Source organism: Cervus canadensis, chromosome 14 (assembly GCF_019320065.1).
Source record: "Cervus canadensis isolate Bull #8, Minnesota chromosome 14, ASM1932006v1, whole genome shotgun sequence".
Taxonomy (NCBI): domain Eukaryota; kingdom Metazoa; phylum Chordata; class Mammalia; order Artiodactyla; family Cervidae; genus Cervus; species Cervus canadensis.
Genome location: NC_057399.1, coordinates 62,015,781 through 62,034,336, shown reverse-complemented (window position 1 = coordinate 62,034,336; position 18,556 = coordinate 62,015,781). Strand labels below are relative to the sequence as shown.

The window sequence follows — 18,556 nt, the reverse complement described above, 5'->3', positions numbered from 1 at the left end:
CTGGCTACCAGGTTCCGATTCAAGCCTGCAAATTCTTTTTTATAGACTATCTTGTATATTTTAGGAACTGTACTGAATCCACAGACATGTGTAAGAAGTGGTTTTGTGCTTGAAGCACTTGACTTTACAAAGTCTACAAAAACCACATAATCAGTCGTGTCTGACTCTTTGTGACCCCATGGACTATACCAAGTCCGTGGAATTCTCCAGGCCAGAATACTGGAGTAGGTAGCCTTTCCCCTCTCCAGGGGATCTTCCCAACCCAAGAATCGAGCCAGGGTCTACCTGCATTGCAGGCAGATTCTTTACCAACTGAGCTATCAGGGAAGCCTGTAAATAACACTTTTAAAAAAGAAAGCTAACAGTTTTATTATGTAACTGATGGAGATTGCTCACAGGTCATCCTTTTAAAAAAATCTCTGATCTATTTGTATCATCCTGTATTTCATTATTTCTTTTGAAAGAAACATTAAGTGTTAGAAAATGATACAGATAATTTTAGCAATTTTTGCATACTTCTACAAGTGCATAGAGTGTTGCAAACAGTGTTATCCTGTCCTAAGGTTACATTGTCATGGAAAGATACATTACTGCAGTAATGTTAAAATTAGACTGAGCTGAAGTCTCACAGATTTCACCACAACCAGCGTGTGATCTGGGACAGTGGACTCCTCACTGACCAGGAACAGTTTCCAAGTTCATGCACCTTCTTGAGGCTCTGATATTTCAATCAGTGAATACATGACCTCTGAAAAACAGTCACAGTCATGACCTTTACGAAAACAATTATGTTTGAATGCTTGTTTGTGTTCACGGTGCATTTGAGGGAATGAAAGTGGAACTTTTTTTTAATTGTATTTTTAGTACGCTTCCTTGACTATTACTAACTGATTCCCATCTTCTGTTTTCTTCCTCTTAAAAAAGTAGTGGAGAACTCAACAAAACCCAGAGTTTTCCTTCATGTTGGGTTCTTGATTCCTCTCGTGCCCTGGGGTAGGTGGTGGAGCTAGAGTTCACTGTGTTCCTTCCACAGTCACCACTACCGGGTTCTGCTGTTCGTGTCCAGGCGTTTTGCCTGCTGCACGTTTTGAACTATTGTTGGAGTGAGCACCTTTAAAGAACAGAATAACGCAAATGTCAAACTGCAGTTTGGAGTCTGCGTGTGGTCTCCTTCAGGTGGTGTTGCACCTTGAGGGGGAGTTCCCAGCCAGTGTGGCTGAATCAGGACTGCACAGCTGGGGGCTAGGGTGAGGGCTTTGCTAAAGATCCACCCCCCACCCCCACAGCCTGGCTGGCGGGAGCCACACCAGGGCCAGGAGGAGGCCCCACCCTCAACCTGGGGCCCTGAGCTCGGCTCCCTCAGCAGAGAGCCGGCCACGCCACCTCGTCTGATTCTTCATGCTTTACCTCTTGGAGTCAAAGAGACGGGGAGTGACCATTTACATCAGGCACCAGAAGCCCACTTTTCCTTTTTAGTCTGTTTATTTGGCTGTGCTGGGTCATCACGCTTTAGTTGCATGCAGCATGCAGAGTCTTACCTGTGGCATGTGGGATCTGGTTCCCTGACCAGGGATGGAACCCAGGCCCCTGCATTGGGAGCGCAGGGTCTTAGCCCCTGGCCACAGCGAAGTCCCGAGCCTGGCTTTTCTGACAGTGTCTCCATCCTGCCTGTGGATTGAGCAAACAGCAGGGGGACGACTCCGGGCCCCAGAGGCTCCCCTGCCAAAGCAGGTCCTCATGCCGGAAGCCTGCTATCTCTTGAGGTCTGATCCACCAGGATTCTCATTAAAGGGGTGTGTTCTTATCACTAAACTTCTCCTTTCCCACCTGAATGACCAAGAGGCAGGTGTCGGAGGGGAGACTCCTAAGCAGAGTCTGGGGAGATCCTGAGAGTGGATGTGGGCCTCAGGCTGACGTTGCTGTGCATTTGGGGTTTGTGGTGCTTGACAGCCGCTGTTGTGAGCTTCCGAGCACGTCTCCTGGTGGGTGTTAGTTCAGGGGTGAAATGCCTTCTTGTCCCGGGTCTTCAGTGGCAGGTCCCTGCACACATGCCACATGTGGGTTTTGTGAGTCATCCAAGATTGTGCGTCCAATTTTTCACAAAATTGGAATGAACTTCCTACCCACTTAGGAAAACAAAGTGGTATTTCAGCCGTGACCCGCAAGAGCCCGTTTCTCTGCCTGATCCTTGGTGCAAGTTGTCACTTGTTGCCATGGGAACATGATGATAGAAACACCTCACACTCCATGTTGTTGTGTAGTTGCTCAGTCCTGTCTGAGTCTTTGTGGCCCCATGGACTGCAGCACACCAGGCTTCCCTGTCCATGGAATTCTCCAGGCAAGAATACTGCCACTTCCTTCTCCAGGGGATGTTCCCAATTCAGGGATCAAACCCCTGTCTCTCACATCTCCTGCAGTGCAGGCGGGTTCTTTACCTCTAAGCCACCAGGGAAGCCCAGCACTCCATAAACTCAGCTTTATAAACAGTTGCTATGGTATAGTAAATGGCTTTGCCATTCTTGTAATTTGTGAATTAAAAAATGATTTAAAAGGAACGTGATGTAAATAGGTACTGGAAAAAAATCTCAAAAGTAAAAGCTAAGTTTTCCAGGATACATAAAGCATGCACACATACATATGCTTCCAGTCCCAGAAGCATAGCGTGGGGTTGCCTGACGTGGACTCCCTGCTTCCTTGACGCCCTTTGGCACCATGATTTTCTTCCACGTTCTAGAAGGATTGGTGTTTGGAAGGGGGACAGCACCATCTCCCTTTTCTGACACTGTGGCTTCAACAGTGGAGCAGGAGCGGCTGGGCTCTCCAGGCGGGGGAGCTAAGTCCTGAGGGTAGCCGTGAGAGAGGGTGAGAAGCCGGGAGGGAGGCGAACATGGCCAGCAGTTTATTTCAGAGAAGACTTTCCCACCTGCTCGGTCTTCAGGGATACGAGGCGTGTGAGAGGCTGCTGACAGGTCTCCGTGGGGACGAGCTCAGAGCGCCGGGCGTGCTCGCCTGGCTGCCCCCAGGAGACAGCAGCCGCAGGTTAGCGAGGTCAGGAGGGGCCGCACCGCGTCCCCCTGTGCCAGACATGGCCCGCAGGCCCCGCCTCTGCCGGCTCTCAGGCCTCCTGACAGCGCGGTGGAATGCGGACGCAGATGTTTGGCTTTGTTTTGCTGCGTTGCTAGGAGCCTGGTCCTGCCCGGGCTGGAATGGCCGTCGGGTTTGTGCCTTCTCCAGCTGTGCTGTGTGTCTGAGCGGGCGGCCGTCCTGGGCCCTGAGCCCTGTTAGCCTCTGTGAGCCAGGACAGGCAGATGCTGTTTCCACAGCAGGTGAAGAAGCAGCCTTGCCAGGCGTCACGTGCACCTCACCAGCCGGGCATCTCGCGCAGAACCACCTTCAGAGTTCACACTCGGGGCTCGTGTCAGCCTCCAGCCGAGGACTTGGTCGGAACAGAAGAGCTGCGAGCAGCAGAGTTACACTCAAAAGTCTGGCTGGTTGGTCTGTGTTTCAGCTTCACAGGGTTTCCCGGCTCCTTCCGAGCTTCACTTCACACGTTCACTTCTGTTACTCCTTCATGTGTTAATAAGACAGTTAAAAGTGAACAGATAGCATTGAGGGGCCCCACAGCCTGTGATGAAGCTGCAAAGCAGAAAGTATGGAAAACCTGTCCTGAGAACAAGGGGCGCTATCTGTGAAATGCACAGCTCCTTGTTCTCAAGCTCCGGAAAGAACCACGGGGCTTCCATGACCACCTGTTAGACCGGCCGCGGTGAGTCGTCAGCTGTGCAATTTGTAACAGGCTCTTCTAGGCACGTGCACCTGCACAAGTCCACGTGGGACGGGTCAGTGAAAGTGATTCTCAGATGTCAGGCCGTGTTGGGGAGTCCCTGGGGTGTGTCAGGGTCGGCATGGGAGAGCCTCTGTCGCGTGGCTGGGACCTGTGAGGCAGTTGGTGCAGGGTAGGGGTCGTTCCCTCCTGAAGTTCGCTGCACGGTACTTGGGGATGTGGTGGGCTCAGTGAAGGAGGGGCCTGCCTCGCTGTTCAGGGCCACGCGAGCTGTGTGTTCCTGGCAGCCGTCCTCCTGGGGCTGCCTCGCCCTCCTGTCTGCACTGTTAGTGTGAGTCTGTGCCTTTCCTGGGGCCTGAGGAGGTCCAGGCTGAGACGTGCAGGCCCCTTCCTGCATCCTGCTGGGGTGCCTCCCTCCGTGTCCCCACCAGTGTCCTCTGCCCCCTCAGCCCACTCCCAGGGGAGCTTAAAAGGTGGTTGAGAACCCATGCGACCCTCAGCTCTGGCCTCCCGTATGTCGGCCACTTGGGATGACCGTGGGGGTCAGTGGTCAACTGTGACGTGAGTGCACACGGGGCTGCCCTTCAGCCGGGAACGCGAATTCACCAAGGACTGGAATGAATGATCAGTGCGCTTCTCAGGTTCCTGCCCTGGCTCCTCCCTTTCGGTCGTTGTCAGAGTTTAGAAGTCCATCTGCTCATGCTCCTGGGCCTCGAACGAGTGGAGGAGGAAATCTGCTTTGCTGTTCCACCAGCCATGAGGAGAAAGAGGCCCCTGTGCCAGAAAGCTGAAGCCCCTGGGTCCCGTATTCCTGTAGTCCGGGCCCCTCAGCACCGCTCCCTGCCCCTAAGACGACACTTGTCAGACTTGCTGTTGACAGAGAGAGACGGTAGTGCATGCAGCATGCTTTGTCACCGCTTTATAAGGGGTATGAGCAACAAAAATGTTGACTCATGTTTTACACCTGAAACCAATATTAAGTCCACTATACTTCAGATGAGCTTGGGTGTGTTGGGCAAGATGATTGTAGACCCGTCAACTATACTTCAAATTAAAATTTTTGTAAAGATAAATTAGTTTTTCGTTAGCGTATCTAACCTTTATCATCTGATCCTCACGTTTCAGGCTTTGACTGCTTCTGGTTCATAAATCTCAGATGTGCTCATTTCATGGGAAGAATGTTGATGGGTAGGGAGACCTTGGCAGGTGACAGTCGGTTCGTAGGGGGTCGTCATCTTAAACGGCCTCCTAGATGAAACAGTAAAACCAAGTCAAGTGTCGGAGGGGAGCGTCTTACTCAAGTGCTTCAGATGAATGTGGAGGCACACGCCGAGCCCCGGGGGCGGGCGGGGGCAGGCGCTGGCCGCGGGAGCGGGCCCCCGGCGTCCCTCACCACTGTGGTCCTATCCCCGCAGGGCCGCGCCAGCTGCACGGGACGGCTGATGGTCCAGGCCGTGAACCAGAGAGGCCGCAGCCCCCGCCCGCCGGCCGGACACCCTCACGGCAGAAGGTACGTCCCGCGCCCTTCCCGGGCGTTGCTGGGGTCTCGCTGGCTCCTAAACCCGGCACCGTCAGCGTGGTGGGGAGCCCACAGAGAGGGCGTGCTCGGGGGACATGGGCACGTGAGGGGAAGCGGGCTCCCTGTGGCTGGGGTGGGGACACCAGCCAGGAGGCGTGCCCAGGCCCGGCCGGTCCCTCACCGCGGCCCTCCAGGCGGGCCCCTGGTTTCCCGTGACCACCTCGTGCCTGAAGGTTTGTGCTCTCGTCACTCAGCGCACAAGTTTACCTGAGACCCAGACCTCAAGGTCAGACTGGCCACGTTTTGGACACTTTGCGTACCTGCAGCCCCCAGGGCCTGTGAGCATGGGCGGGCGCGTGGTGCCCAGTGATGGGCGTGGCCTCAAAGGAGCTGGTGGGCTGCTGGCCTGGGGACCCTGCCAGGGGATTCCAGGCGGGCTGGGGTCCTGGAGGGCCACAGAGGCAGGGAAAAGCCGCAGGAGGAGCAGAAACAGCGAGCAGCCCGCAGCCCGCGGCCCCTGCCTGTGTCTGGGAGGCAGCCGCAGGCCTGGGGCTCGCAGCCGTGATGCTGGCCTCCAGGGCACGACCCGCGCACAGTGTCACCTGTGCCAGCTGCGAGCCCAGAACGGCTGAGCAAGTCCATCTTCTGCTGCTTTTCCGGGGCCATCAGTGCATTTCAGATGTTCATGGGTCACTGCTTCCGGGAGGAGCGTCGTGCTCATAAACTAGATCTGATGGGTGAACTCTATATTGAAGGGTGGATAATTCTAGCCCATTATACTAATTTTTCTTTTGTTTTGCTTTTTCTAGTTAAGTATTTTTTAACTTACTTTCTGATGATCACTGGCAGAATTAATTTGAACATCTTGCCCTTGGATTATTACATCTTCCCTGCAATCACTTTAAATCATTTTACTCTTAAAGGTGCCTCTAGAAACATACTCAAAAGCAAGAAAGATGCACAAAATCTGGGAGATTTACACAATTTTATTTTAAAGCAAAAAAAATTGTCTTTAGGTACATGGATAATGGATGCAGAAGACCTGCCTAAAAGTTTAGTTGTTTTCCTGGTTAATATGAAAATAAATTTTTATTAGAAATATATTAATTTTTTAAAAAATAATAAGAACTTCTGATTTCCTACAAACTTACACTCACAGTGGAAAGTTATAGTTATTGATACTGAAAAATATTTGGTAGTAAATGAGCTGCTAATTCTCATACAGTTCTCATCCAATTTTTAAAATATTTTAAAACTTTCTTTAACCTATTTTTTCCCCTTTCCCAATTCATGATTTATACTAGTCATAAGGATTAGGATAGCAGATTAAGATCTGCAATTAGCAGACTATTAAATTTATATTAAACCCCCAAATGAAACAAGATTTTGCCTCCTGACTTTTTCTTTGGTGTAAAGGTTGAGATTAGGGATCAGGTAGGCAGGTAAGGAAATTATGTTTTTGCCCCTGTGTTAAAGAAAGATGCCTGGGACCCTAGAAACGGCCGCTGTCTGGGTCTGTTTACCTGTCCCGTCTGCCTGCCGCCCCCCCACACCCGTGTGTTGACTCTCTCTGCTCTGAAGGCCTCGCTCGCGGTCCAGGGACAGCGCTGACGAGGGCGAGCCCACCCAGGAGCGCTTCTTCCGCCCGCACTTCCTGCAGGCGCCCGGGGACCTGACCGTGCAGGAAGGCAAGCTCTGCCGGATGGACTGCAAGGTGAGCGCGCGCCCAGCCTCCCCCGTGCTGTGGCTCTCTTCTCTGGTTTTGCCCCATTTGTTGACCTTGAATTTAAATTTCAGCTCGGAAGTATGAATGTTTTATAAAATTATTTGGCCTCCCTCTGCTGGTTATCTCTGGAATTACAGAACATAAATGTGAGGCACTTAAGAGAGTTTACTCTGGACTGACAGAAATGTTTGAAAAGGATAAATTCATTCTTCACAGGAGTGTATTTTCCCGAGTAGCTCTCTTTTATTATTTTCGTTTTGTGTTGAAGTGTAACTGATTTACAGTGTTGTGTTAGCTCCAGGTGTAGAGCAGAGTGATGCAGTGATACACACACATCTTTTCCTGTTTGTTCCCTTTTAGGTTGTTACAGAGTATTGAGTTAGTTCCCTGTGCGATACAGCAGGTCCTTGTTGGTTATCTGTTTTAAATATACTGCCGCTTATTTGTCCATCCGAATCTCCCAATTCAGCCCCTCCTTGCTGTGTGGGTGCTAAGTCACTTCACTTGTATTCGAATCTTTGTGACCCCATGGACTGGCCCACCAGGCTCCTCTGTCCATGAGATTCTCCAGGCGAGAATACTGAAGCAGGTTGCCATTTCCTTCTGCAGGGAATCTTTCTGACCAGGGACCGAACCTGAGTTTTCTTATGTCTCCTGCGTGGCAGGCAGGTTCTTTACCACGATAGCTACCTGGAAAGCCCTACCTTACTCCCCTGGTAACTTTAAATTCATTACCTAAGTCAGTAAGTCTGTTTCTGTTTTATGAATAAGTTTATCTATCATTTTTTTCAAGATTCCATATATATATGTGATATCGTATTTGTCTTTCTGACTTACTTAAAATGACAATCTCTAGATCTACCCAGGCTGTGGCGAATGACATTTATTTCATTCTTTTTATGACTGAGTAATATTCCACTGTATACATGTACCACATCTTTATCCATTCATCTGTCAGTGGACATTAAGGTTGCTTCTTTGTCCTGGCTATTTATAGTGCTGGTGTCAAATTGGAGTGCATTAGTGGAAGTCCTTTTTGGGGTTTGTAAATTAGAGTGAAATGTGCTACAAGAAGCCACCAAAAACTTGTGTCTCATTACTTCTTTAATTTTTTTAGCTTGAACATACGTATGTATGTATGTATGTATTTGGAGTAAAGTGGATTTACAATGTCATGTTTGTTGTAGGCATACAGAATCTTACTCAGGTATAAATGTAGATGTTCGTCTTTGAGTTTTTCTCCATATATAGGTTTTTACACAGTGTTTAGTACACCTCCCTTGCTATAAAGTAGGTCTGTGTTGATTATGTGTTTACATGTATGAGTTAATGCCACCCTCCTGATTTACCCCTTCCAGCCCACCTTTCCCCTTTGGTGACCATAAGTTTGTTTTTCTAAGTCTGTACATCTCTTCTACTTTGTAAATTGGTTAGTTGGTATCCATTTCCACATTCCACCTGTAAGGGACACCACGCGGTATTTGTTCTTCTCTTTCTGACTGACTTCTCTTTACTATGATCGTCTCTCGGTCCGTAGGTGACAGCGAGTGGCACCATTTCGTTCTTTCTCATGGCTGGATCATTTGCTCGTGCGAATGTGTCGCCTCTGTTATTTTATTTTTGTAACTGGAGGATAGTGGCTCTGCAGCGTCGCGTTTCTGCCCTGCGGCAGCGTGAACCGGCCGTAACCACATGTTGATCCCTCCCTCCTGAGCCTCCTCCTCCTCACCCCCCACCCCCCCAGGTCGTCTCGGCGCCGGGCTGAGGTCCGTGTGCCCTGCAGCAGCTGCCCACTGGCTCTCCGTTTTGCACGTGGCCGTGTGTATCTGTTAGCCCTACTCTCAGTTCATCTGCCCCACTCTGCTTCCGCTCCCCGTGTCCACAAGTCCTTTCTCTGCATCCTGTATCTCTATTCCTGCCCTGCCAATAGCTTCATCAGTACTCTTTTTCTAGATTAAAACCTTTATGTGATTTATATATGTGTGCATTAATATACAGTATTTGTTTTTCTCTGACTTCGCTCTGTATAAACTGTATAGTTTCATCCACATCTCTACAAATGACCGAGCTTTATTCCTTGTTATGGCTGAGTAATGTTGCACTGTGTATGAACGTCTTCACCCGTTCATCTTCTTCCTTTCATCTGTCGTTGGACGGCTGGGTCTCATCCCTGTCCTGGCTGTTGTAAATACTGCTGCAGCGCACTCTTGGGTGCGCTTTGAATTCTGTGGTTTTTTTTTTTCATTCTTTTTTCCGCATAGACTCAGGAGTGGGCTGCTGGATCACGTGGTGGCTCTATTGAACATTTTAAAGACACTTCCTTACGCGTCTCCACAGTGGCTGTTGCCATGACATCCCACCAGCACAGCACCTTCGGAGGGTCCCCTTTTCTTAACCCCACCCTGTATGTATCATCTGTAGGCTTTTTGACAGTGGCCGTTTTGGCTGATGTGACTTAACACCGTGTATTTTTTATTTGCCTTTCTCTAATAGTTTGATTTTAATTTCTCTAATATATTTAGTGATGTTGAGCATCTTGTCATGTACTTCTTGACCTCCTGTATGTCTTCTTTGGGGAAATGTCTGTTTAGATCTTCTATCCATTTTCGGATACTGAGCCTCATGAGCCATTTGTAAATTTTGGAAATGAATCCCTTGTCAGCCGCATCATTTGCCACATAATTCTTTCCACAGTGTAAGTATGCAGATGTCAGTGTGTATATTTATATGCGTGTATTTATCGTGGGTCTGTAAGAATTTGCACAGACCACCTGTAAAATGACATTTTAGTTACAGAACCAAAATGAATACAAACATAAATATACATATACAGAGTCAAAAGGTAAAATTTTATTTTAATCAGGTGATACCAAGGGATTAATATTAATTTTAGTTTTATGTTTAAAAGTGAAAGTTGCTCAGTCATGTCAGACTGTTTGCAACCCCATCGACAACTATGCAGTCCATGGAATTCTCCAGCCAGAGTACTGCCGTGGGTAGCCTCTTCCTTCTCCAGGGGATCTTCCCGACCCAGGAATCGACCCGGGGTCTCCTGCATTGCAGGAGCTGTCAGGGAAGCTCTAGGGAACTGTGAATGTGTAAGAAAAATCTGCTTCTTTTAAAGAATGATCTTTACTGCCCAGAGTCTCCATTCCCTGACAAGGACTGAGCCTGGGCCCCATGCAGTGAAGCGCAGACTCTCTGCACTGGGCCCCCTGAGGACCCCACCTCACTCTCCTCTATGTTGCCCTGTAGGAGGTGTTTAGAAGTGAGCCTGTCTGTGCCAAGAAGAGAACCGGGACCCACACTAAGAGCCCGTCTCCTGTGGGTGGAGCGACCCATTTTGGCATCAGAGGAGCTCACATGCATTTCCCTCCTTCCTCAGGTCAGTGGGCTGCCCACGCCCGACCTCAGCTGGCTGCTAGACGGCAAGCCAGTGCGCCAGGACAGCACCCACAGGATGCTGGTGCGGGAGAACGGCGTGCACTCCCTCGTCATCGAGCCCGTCTCGGCCCGGGACGCCGGCATCTACACGTGCGTGGCCACCAACCGGGCGGGGCAGAACTCCTTCGTCCTGGAGCTCGTGGTCGCAGGTAGGCCCGGGACGCACGCTCAGGGCGAGAGGACGCTCGGCAGCACACTCAGCAGACAGAATAGTGGGCCTCGCCAGAGTAGCCAGTCAGAGCCTGGAATGAGACCTGCCAGGGCGGGACGTGACTGCGTCTCATTTCCCCATCAGCAGCTGGGCCGGAGCAGGGGCTCTGAGCGGCTCTGACGGGTGTTTCTGGTCCTGGGCCCCAAGGGTTTCTTGGGGCAGAGAGCACCGCCCAGTGTCCATGAGCCAGCAGTGTGGGGGGTGGAGCTTGTACACATGTTCTGCATGTACACCACTTAAGTCACCCACAGTGATTTCATCATTTGACATTTGAAGTCATTTTCATTCATGCAAACATAGGAAAGATAGGATACACTCATAAGGATTAAAAAGTTAACTTAGCAGTGGGGCTTCCCTGGTAGCTCGGCTGGTAAAGAATCCGCCTGCAATGCAGGAGACCCTGGTTCAATTCCTGGGTCAGGAAGATCCCCTGGAGAAGGGATAGACTACCCACTCCAGTATTCTTGGGCTTCCCTGGTGCCTCAGCTGGTAAAGAATCCGCCTGCAATGCAGGAGACCTGGATGATAAACTTTTTTACTTTAGCTAAGGAAAATGAGTGTGTGAAGATGTTTAGAGAATCCACAAGAGTGGAGAGAGTGCGTTATGTCCGTCCCGCACGGCTGCATGCAGAGCCCTCCAGGAGCGTGTAGGGAGCCTGTGGTGCGTCTGCATCTCTCCACTGTTTGCAGAGTGCTGTGTGTGACCTCGCCTGGTCCTCAGCACATCAGCTGGTTTCTTCCTTGTTTCTCAGAGGTGGGACCTATGGAGACCACACCCTCCCCTGGTTGTGTAGTTGGGTCCATCCCATCTCTGGGCTTCCTCCAGGTCCAACAGCCCCGCGCGCTTAGTAGAGACAGTGCGCAGTGTGGACACTGGGTGTCTCCTCCTGAGGATTCTGCTGACAGCAGCTAGTCATGTGCACACAGGCGTGCGGTCAGCTTGTGGTCTGTGTCCAGTTTCACTCCCTCCTCCAGCCTCCACTGCTCACTGTTGTGTCGTTTCGTCTGTTGACCATGCCTGTCCTCGGGCCCGAGATGTCCCGTTGGCACTTCTGGGAGAAGTCAGGGCTCAGTCCTCGTCTCCTGGCTATGTCCTGTGGCCGGCCCATCACTGCTGCTCACTCTCCCTGCTGTAAATGGGCCGTGATGCTCACAGTTTAAGGACTACATCATTTCCCAAGGATGAGCTCCCATGAAGCATTGCGTCCCCGTGCCCTGCCCAGCACAGCCTCTGAATGCAGCTGTCTGCTGTTGTGACGTGAAGGTCCATCCATCATTATCCTCTTACGAAAGCAAAGGCCCAGAAAGAAAGCTAAGTGAGGTCTGCTCCCACCACTGCATCCCCCAGAGTAGCTCAGGTGAAAAAGTCCAGTAAAAATTAGCTCCCTACATAATTTAAGGTCAGACAGGGTCCTCGTCATTTACAGGTCTGGGGTAGAGCCTTTGCCTTGATGTGTCTGTCCCTGAGGAGGGCGGGGAGAAGGCCGGATGCTCTCCCTCTTGCTGGCGCGATGATCACGAGGCCACACCCGTCCACGCTGGTCTCCGCCGCAGACCGTAGGCGACACGGAGGGCAGAGTGAGGGTGATACTGACAAAGCCTTCTGACTCCCTGCCGCTGAGAATGCCGGCAGGACCCATGGTGCGGTCCTCCTTGCTAGTCGTCAGGCGCCCACTGAAAGCCTGTCCCCCGCCCACCCGTGCAGTGCCGTCTCCCTGCAGCAGGGCCTAGAAGTCCTCAGCACCTCCCAGCCAGCAGGGATCTGACCCCAGCGGCGGGCCTCAGTGTCGCCGGGGGCAGCGGCGGACTACGGAAGCCCGGCACCCTTGTTAGTCGACTCCAGCCTGCAGGAGGCCCCGGGACCAGCAGGCAGGCGCTGTGGGGCGGGCGCAGCCTCCACCCCACGGAGGGACAGGGGTTGCGGGGTGCACACGGGCTCCCTCCCGCTGAAGGACCCTTGGCGGAGGACGGGCCCCTCGCCCCGCGTCGCTGAGGGCAGCTGCGGGCTCCGTGGCGCTGCCCGCGTCTCCCAGGCAGGACACCGCTCTCCTGTCTTCCAGCTAAGGAAGCGCACAAGCCTCCGGTCTTTCTGGAGAAGCTGCAGAACACGGGCGTGGCGGACGGCTACCCCGTGCGCTTGGAGTGCCGGGTCTCGGGAGCACCCCCACCACAGATATTCTGGAAGAAGGAGAACGAGTCTCTGACCCACAGCACGGACCGCGTGAGGTGAGCGCCGGGCCCTGCCCGCCGCAGGGTCTGCGGGTCCTGAGGCAGCAGGGCTCCCCCTGCGGGGCGCCGGCCACCCCGGGGTGCAGGGGCAGTGCGGGCCTCCCAGCCCCACCTGCGGCGGCTTTGTGAGGGCTCACCTGTGCCTCAGACGCGGGAGGGTAACCTGCCTGCCGGGGGGTGAGGGCAGAGCCTGCAGGCTCCATGCTCGCCCGCTGGAGAGGCCGCAGCCCTGCTGAGGGGCCCGGCAGCCTCACAGCAGGCCCTCTCCCGCAGCATGCACCAGGATCACCTCGGCTACGTGTGCCTGCTCATCCAGGGCGCCACGAAGGACGACGCAGGCTGGTACACGGTGTCGGCCAAGAACGAGGCCGGGATCGTGTCCTGCACGGCCCGACTCGACGTGTATAGTAAGTGCTTCCCCGGGCTGGGTGCCCGAGGCCTCCGGGTCCGCACCGCAGGCTGATCCGTCCCACGCGGCCCCGGAGCGTCCCGCGCCGAGACTTCATCGTGCTCTTTCTCTTTCTGTTTGTAGTTTCCCGACAGTAATAGTGACCCTCGCCAGGAGAACAGTGCCCAAGTATCGCTCAGAAGCTGTGTGTCACAGTGCCGCATGTGCCTCTGCTTCTGTGGCCTGGGCTCCCCGGCTGTGCCTTCCCCCCCGCGCCTCTAGGAGTTAACACTAGGCGCAGGCATAGTCACGGACGCGTCCATCCCATCACCGCATGGTGCACGGGACCGCCTCTGACATGCCTCCTGTGTCCTGACCCGTCAGGGTCTGGCTCTGAGCGGGGCCCACTGATGCTGGCGGGCGTGTTTCCCAGGGCTGAGCGCTTCGTGTGTGTGCGTGTGTGTGTGTGTCTGAAGTAGTTTGGCAGTAGGCTTGTGTGTTTGTGTGTGTCTCCTTGTGTACATGCATCCCTGATTTTAAAAAATCGGCCCTTTTGAGTTGACAGACTAGGTCAGTATCCCTCTATCACAGTAGCACTCTAGGACAAGTAAGCCCTGAGGAAAAATTCAGAACTGATTTCTGAATTAAGAAATACCTCCGTGAAATGCTTCAGTAACTGTGACCTCAGCCAGGCCCCCCTCCCCAGTGCATCCAGAATTCCTGACGACTGCCGCTCCTGTGGCATGCCTACCTGTGAGCTTTGAAGATTTTTCTTAAAAGGGGAGCTAGGAAGCTCAGTGGCCATTTCTGAGGATTCCCCAAGCTGCAGCAAGTAGTGACGGTGCGGTGAACTGCACTGTCTGTTCCACCCCTGCGGTCTTCACAGCCCGTGTAGACAGTGCTCCGTGAAAGGGCGTGCAGGCCTCTCAGGCCTCCTCGTGGGCGTGTGGGGTATGCTGTGAGCATGCGCCTGGCCCCGCCACAGCCCCTCACCTGCGCGTGCTCGGGTGTCTTGCAGCCCAGTGGCAGCAGCCACCGCCGAGTGCCAAGCCGAAGCGGGTGCGGCCGTCAGCTAGCCGCTATGCCGCGCTCTCCGACCAGGGCCTGGACATCCGAGCGGCGTTCCAGCCCGAGGCCGGCCCGTCCCCGCTGGCGCTGAGCCCCGGCCTGGTGGAGAGTGAGGACCTGTGACCGGCGCCCTCTCGGGAGCACAGACCCAGACCACACCGCCCAGACCCGCCTCCTGCCTCGGGACGCAAGTGCACCTCGACTCCGAGAGACAAAAGGGCACCTCAACTCTGCTTTTCTTCCCGTAAACCAAACCAGAGGCTGCGCACACAATGCCAGTAGATGCACACCTTGCACAGAATTCACACTCATCAGCCAACTCAGACTCCAGGAATTGCTGTGATTCAAGGGGTCTGAAATGCCAAAGCCCTCACGGAGAAGTGACCCTGCTCCGTGTTGTCCCAAGTGCCTTCAACATTGGCTCAGTGCTGCCACCCCGCGTGAGCGCGGGGGCTTCCCGGAGGCAGCCCCACAGCAGCAGGGCATGGCCGGGCAGTGTGTTCCCGCCACTGGTGACCCCGTGCGGGCAGCAGGAGGGCACGACCAAGAAATCCACGCAAGTGCCTTGTCTGTGCAAACCATTTTCTACTAAGTCGTACAAAGGAACCGCTTGCCTGCAGTTCTAGCAACATCCTGAGTTTCTATCAAGGTTAAGGAAGTGCCTTGTCTGTGCAAACCGTTTTTACTAAGTCTTACGAAGGAACCGCTTGCCTGCAGTTCTAGCAACATCCTGAGTTTCTATCAAGGTTAAAACCTTCGTTGTTAGCTTTTTCTTTATGCGTATTTTCCTTTTGTGTTGCCTTGGTAGGGAGCTTACATACTGAAATGCGTAATGTACTCTGAGGAAAGCAGAAACAGACCACAGACCATTCCACGGAGGGCATCAACCACCCAAGTGACCACGGCAGGCGGGGTGTGTCGGGGATGAGGGTCCAGGGAGGAGCGGAGGGAAGGGGGGAGAAATACACGGTGCATGGTGATGGTGTCCACGCAGGTGGCAGGGGGGCGGGAGCCAGTGGAGGCCAGGCTTCCCTTGGTTCTCTTCAAATTCCATCTACGACGCTGCCGTTCCTGAGTCAAGAAGCTGGGGTTCCAGCGGTGGGGGCCCTGGGGACACTGCAGGGTCAGAGCTGGAGGTGGGATGCACAGAGCAAGTTGGTAATGGGCTGAGCAGCGAGGTCGTCACGGGTCGGAGGCAGCCTGTGGGCACTGGTCTGCTGGGGGTTTGAGACTGAGCCAGAGCCAGGTGGGCGCCAGGGTGCGTGTTCTCCACAGCGCCCGCACGGCGGGTGGGAGCGTAATTTCTCCTCCCTGCGGCCATGAGGCCGCTGACTGAAGAAGGTGCTGGGCTCCCAGTCATCCCAAGGCCGTCCCGGTGCCCCTGACTCTGGTCAGCTGGACGGAGTGAATTCTGACCAGGCTTGACGGTTTTAACTTGGAACCAATCCACTTTAAACACGAGAAAATGGGGCCTGCTATGATATGATAATGGTACTTTGCTATGAAGAGAACACACTGTATTCCTTATGCAAAACACATTTATCTCATTATTTATGATAAAGATGGCAAGCTCTCTTAGCTCAGTTACTCGATATGTAGTATTTTGTAATGATTTTGTACCTGTGTGCCGCCCCGTGTAGCCCGTTTCACTGCTTCACATGCACAGCTGTCCACGTCCTTCTCGACACGCCAAGCAAGCTCTGCATGCCCAGTGTGAGCGCTGGTGCCTGCAGCCTGGGCAGACCGGCACGCGAGGCTCTCCTGGACCTCTCTCTCTTGCAGAATTACGACTGATGTCTTCTCGTACTTGCCAAATTTTCCCGAATGTGACATTTTGCTAATTTGCTGGGTTTGGGATTAAGCAGCGTTATTTTGCCACCTTTCATGTATTTATAAAAACAATAAGTACTATCTTACTACTTTGGATTGTTGTGCTGGTGTAATGTGGATTTAACAACAATAAATATTTAACAAATAAGAGCTGCAGTTCTGTGAAGCACATGGTCGGTTGTTTGGTTTCTCTCACAGCCTTCATGAACCGTGCAGACTAAACCCACTGGTAACTGCACTGCACTCTCTCCTGGGTACAGGAGACCAGGACAGGATCCAGCTCCACGCAGCCACTGGACAGGGCTCACGGGGCCTGTCAGCGAGGGCCGCTCCGCCCCCACGGGCCACCCGCACCCCTTGGCACGGCACCCCCCGCCCAGCACGAGACCCTCAGCACACATCCTCACACACTATAACTCTTGTCGGGAAGAACTCGTACTTCAAGGGACCACCAGATGCGGGATCTGCAAAGTCCAGTCCACACAGAGCCTGGATGTGATCTGGGGGAGAGGGAAGGTGGGCACCTGGGAGGGGCCTTGGGAACCCTCTCGAAACCGCGCCCGCCTCAGCACTTTACCTGATACGTGCAGGACACCGGTTTCTGTGACCCCACAGGGAGCACCTTCGCACCACTTAACCGTCACCTCTCAGGAACTGCGTGCACGGCGCTGTGGCTCAAGACGTCAATACGAGACGCTGAACACACTCCTCCCCGTAGACACACCAGAGCTACTGCTGCACGCACAAGTCCTCTAAAGTGACCTCAGGTGGATGAGCAAACACCACGTCCAGAGCCTCACGGTGGATCCCACTGCCTGGCACAGTGACCCACATCAGGAGGGAGCTAACCCCGAGCTTCTCCCTGGGGAGTGACCCCAACTGTTCAGCTCTGAGTCCAGCACCAGACACTCAGCTTTGAAAGCAAACGAGAGTTTCTGTCACGAGAGTTACGAGTACAAACACGGAAATCCTGAAAGGCTGCACAGTCGCCCACGGCACGGGAAGCGGCAGAGCCAGCCAGTGGAGAAGCGCACAGACCCCGAGGGACGGTCGGCCTGAAGCTGCGCCATTTGTGGAGACTTGGCTGGACCTAGAGACGGTCACCTAATGAGTGAAGAAAGTCAGAAACACAAACACCATACTAACGCGCACATGGGAAATCTAAAAGGTGGCATAGGTACCCTTACTTCCAACCCGAAATAGAAACAGGTGGCGAACACGTGTGTGGGTACCAAGGGGGAATGGAGCGGGGTGGGAGGAATTTAGAGACTGGCACTGACATACACACAACTATTGCTGCTCTGTTAAAAATACATGAATATAGGTGTTTGTGTATGTGTATAAATCTAGATTTCCCAGAGGACACATACACGGGACCACAAGGCACATGCTCAGCAGCGTTCATCACGAGAGAAGGGCAGAGCCTACGTCCAGTGAGCTGTGCCCTCTCACGGGCAGGCCCGAGCGGCCCTCTGACATGGAGGGCACACACCCGCTATTCCAGGCAGGGTGGGAACCTGTGCAGCCACAAAGAGAACAGCATGGAGGTTCTTTACAAAACTAGACACGGGTGCAGGGCCCAGGAACTCCACTCCTGTGCCGACACCCAGAGAGGCATCATCCGAAATGACATTTTCACCCCATTTTCTGAGCACTGCTATTGAAAACACTCAAGACGTAGAATCCACCAGACTATCCACCCAGAGAAGAAGACTTCATGGTACAACTACTCACTGGGACACCACTCAGCTGTAAAACAGACACATGAACAGACCGAGATAGTATATTTGCTGAAGTCAGGCAGACAAAGACTACCATCATAAAACAGCAGTGGAACATACAGTTTATGAATTCAGACAAATGAGCGAATTTACAAAACAGAACAAACTTACAGACATGGAAAACCAAACTATGATTTTAAAAAAAGATAAACCTATGCAAAGTAACATATCGAACAGATAATCACAAAGGACCTATCAAATTGCAAACAAGTCTACTAAACCTGCTGTAATACATATGTGGGAATTAGAACTCCCAGAACAATAATGTATGTGTCTGTATACCAAAATCAAGTTCCAGTACACCTAGGAGAAACAACATTGGAGGCCGGCTCTACTCCAATATAAAAGACAAATGAAATTATGGGGGCAAAAAAAAGTGTGGCATGAAGAAATGACGTTGCCTTGTGGCAGTTTGGGGGAACTACAACTTTTTTAAAAAGATGCTGTTAGGCAAATCAAATTCACAAGATCTGCAGGATCCTAAGTCAAACCCTCCTGCCTCATCTCTATAGAACATGGAAACCCTATTCAAAAGTCTCTAACAACCCATACCAGAAGACAACCAATAAAGACACA

The 18,556-nt window shown here is 52.7% G+C and overlaps 1 protein-coding gene across 7 annotated transcripts in view; it reads left to right on the top strand.

The window, feature by feature from the left end:
* Positions 1 to 16,347, top strand: part of PALLD (palladin, cytoskeletal associated protein) — a 382,410-nt gene extending 366,063 nt beyond the window's left edge. For 6 of the 7 annotated variants that reach the window (XM_043486542.1, XM_043486536.1, XM_043486538.1 and 3 more), the window contains 6 exons: positions 5,200 to 5,294; positions 6,885 to 7,017; positions 10,415 to 10,622; positions 12,745 to 12,910; positions 13,187 to 13,320; positions 14,320 to 16,347. In XM_043486542.1, the coding sequence (XP_043342477.1) occupies positions 5,200 to 5,294; positions 6,885 to 7,017; positions 10,415 to 10,622; positions 12,745 to 12,910; positions 13,187 to 13,320; positions 14,320 to 14,492 (909 nt within the window). In that variant the 3' untranslated portion in view covers positions 14,493 to 16,347. Of the gene's footprint in view, positions 1 to 5,199; positions 5,295 to 6,884; positions 7,018 to 10,414; positions 10,623 to 12,744; positions 12,911 to 13,186; positions 13,321 to 13,445; positions 13,491 to 14,319 lie in introns of all 7 variants that reach the window. The other variant, XM_043486537.1, reaches the window with a different exon arrangement.
* Positions 16,348 to 18,556: the final 2,209 nt, after the last annotated feature.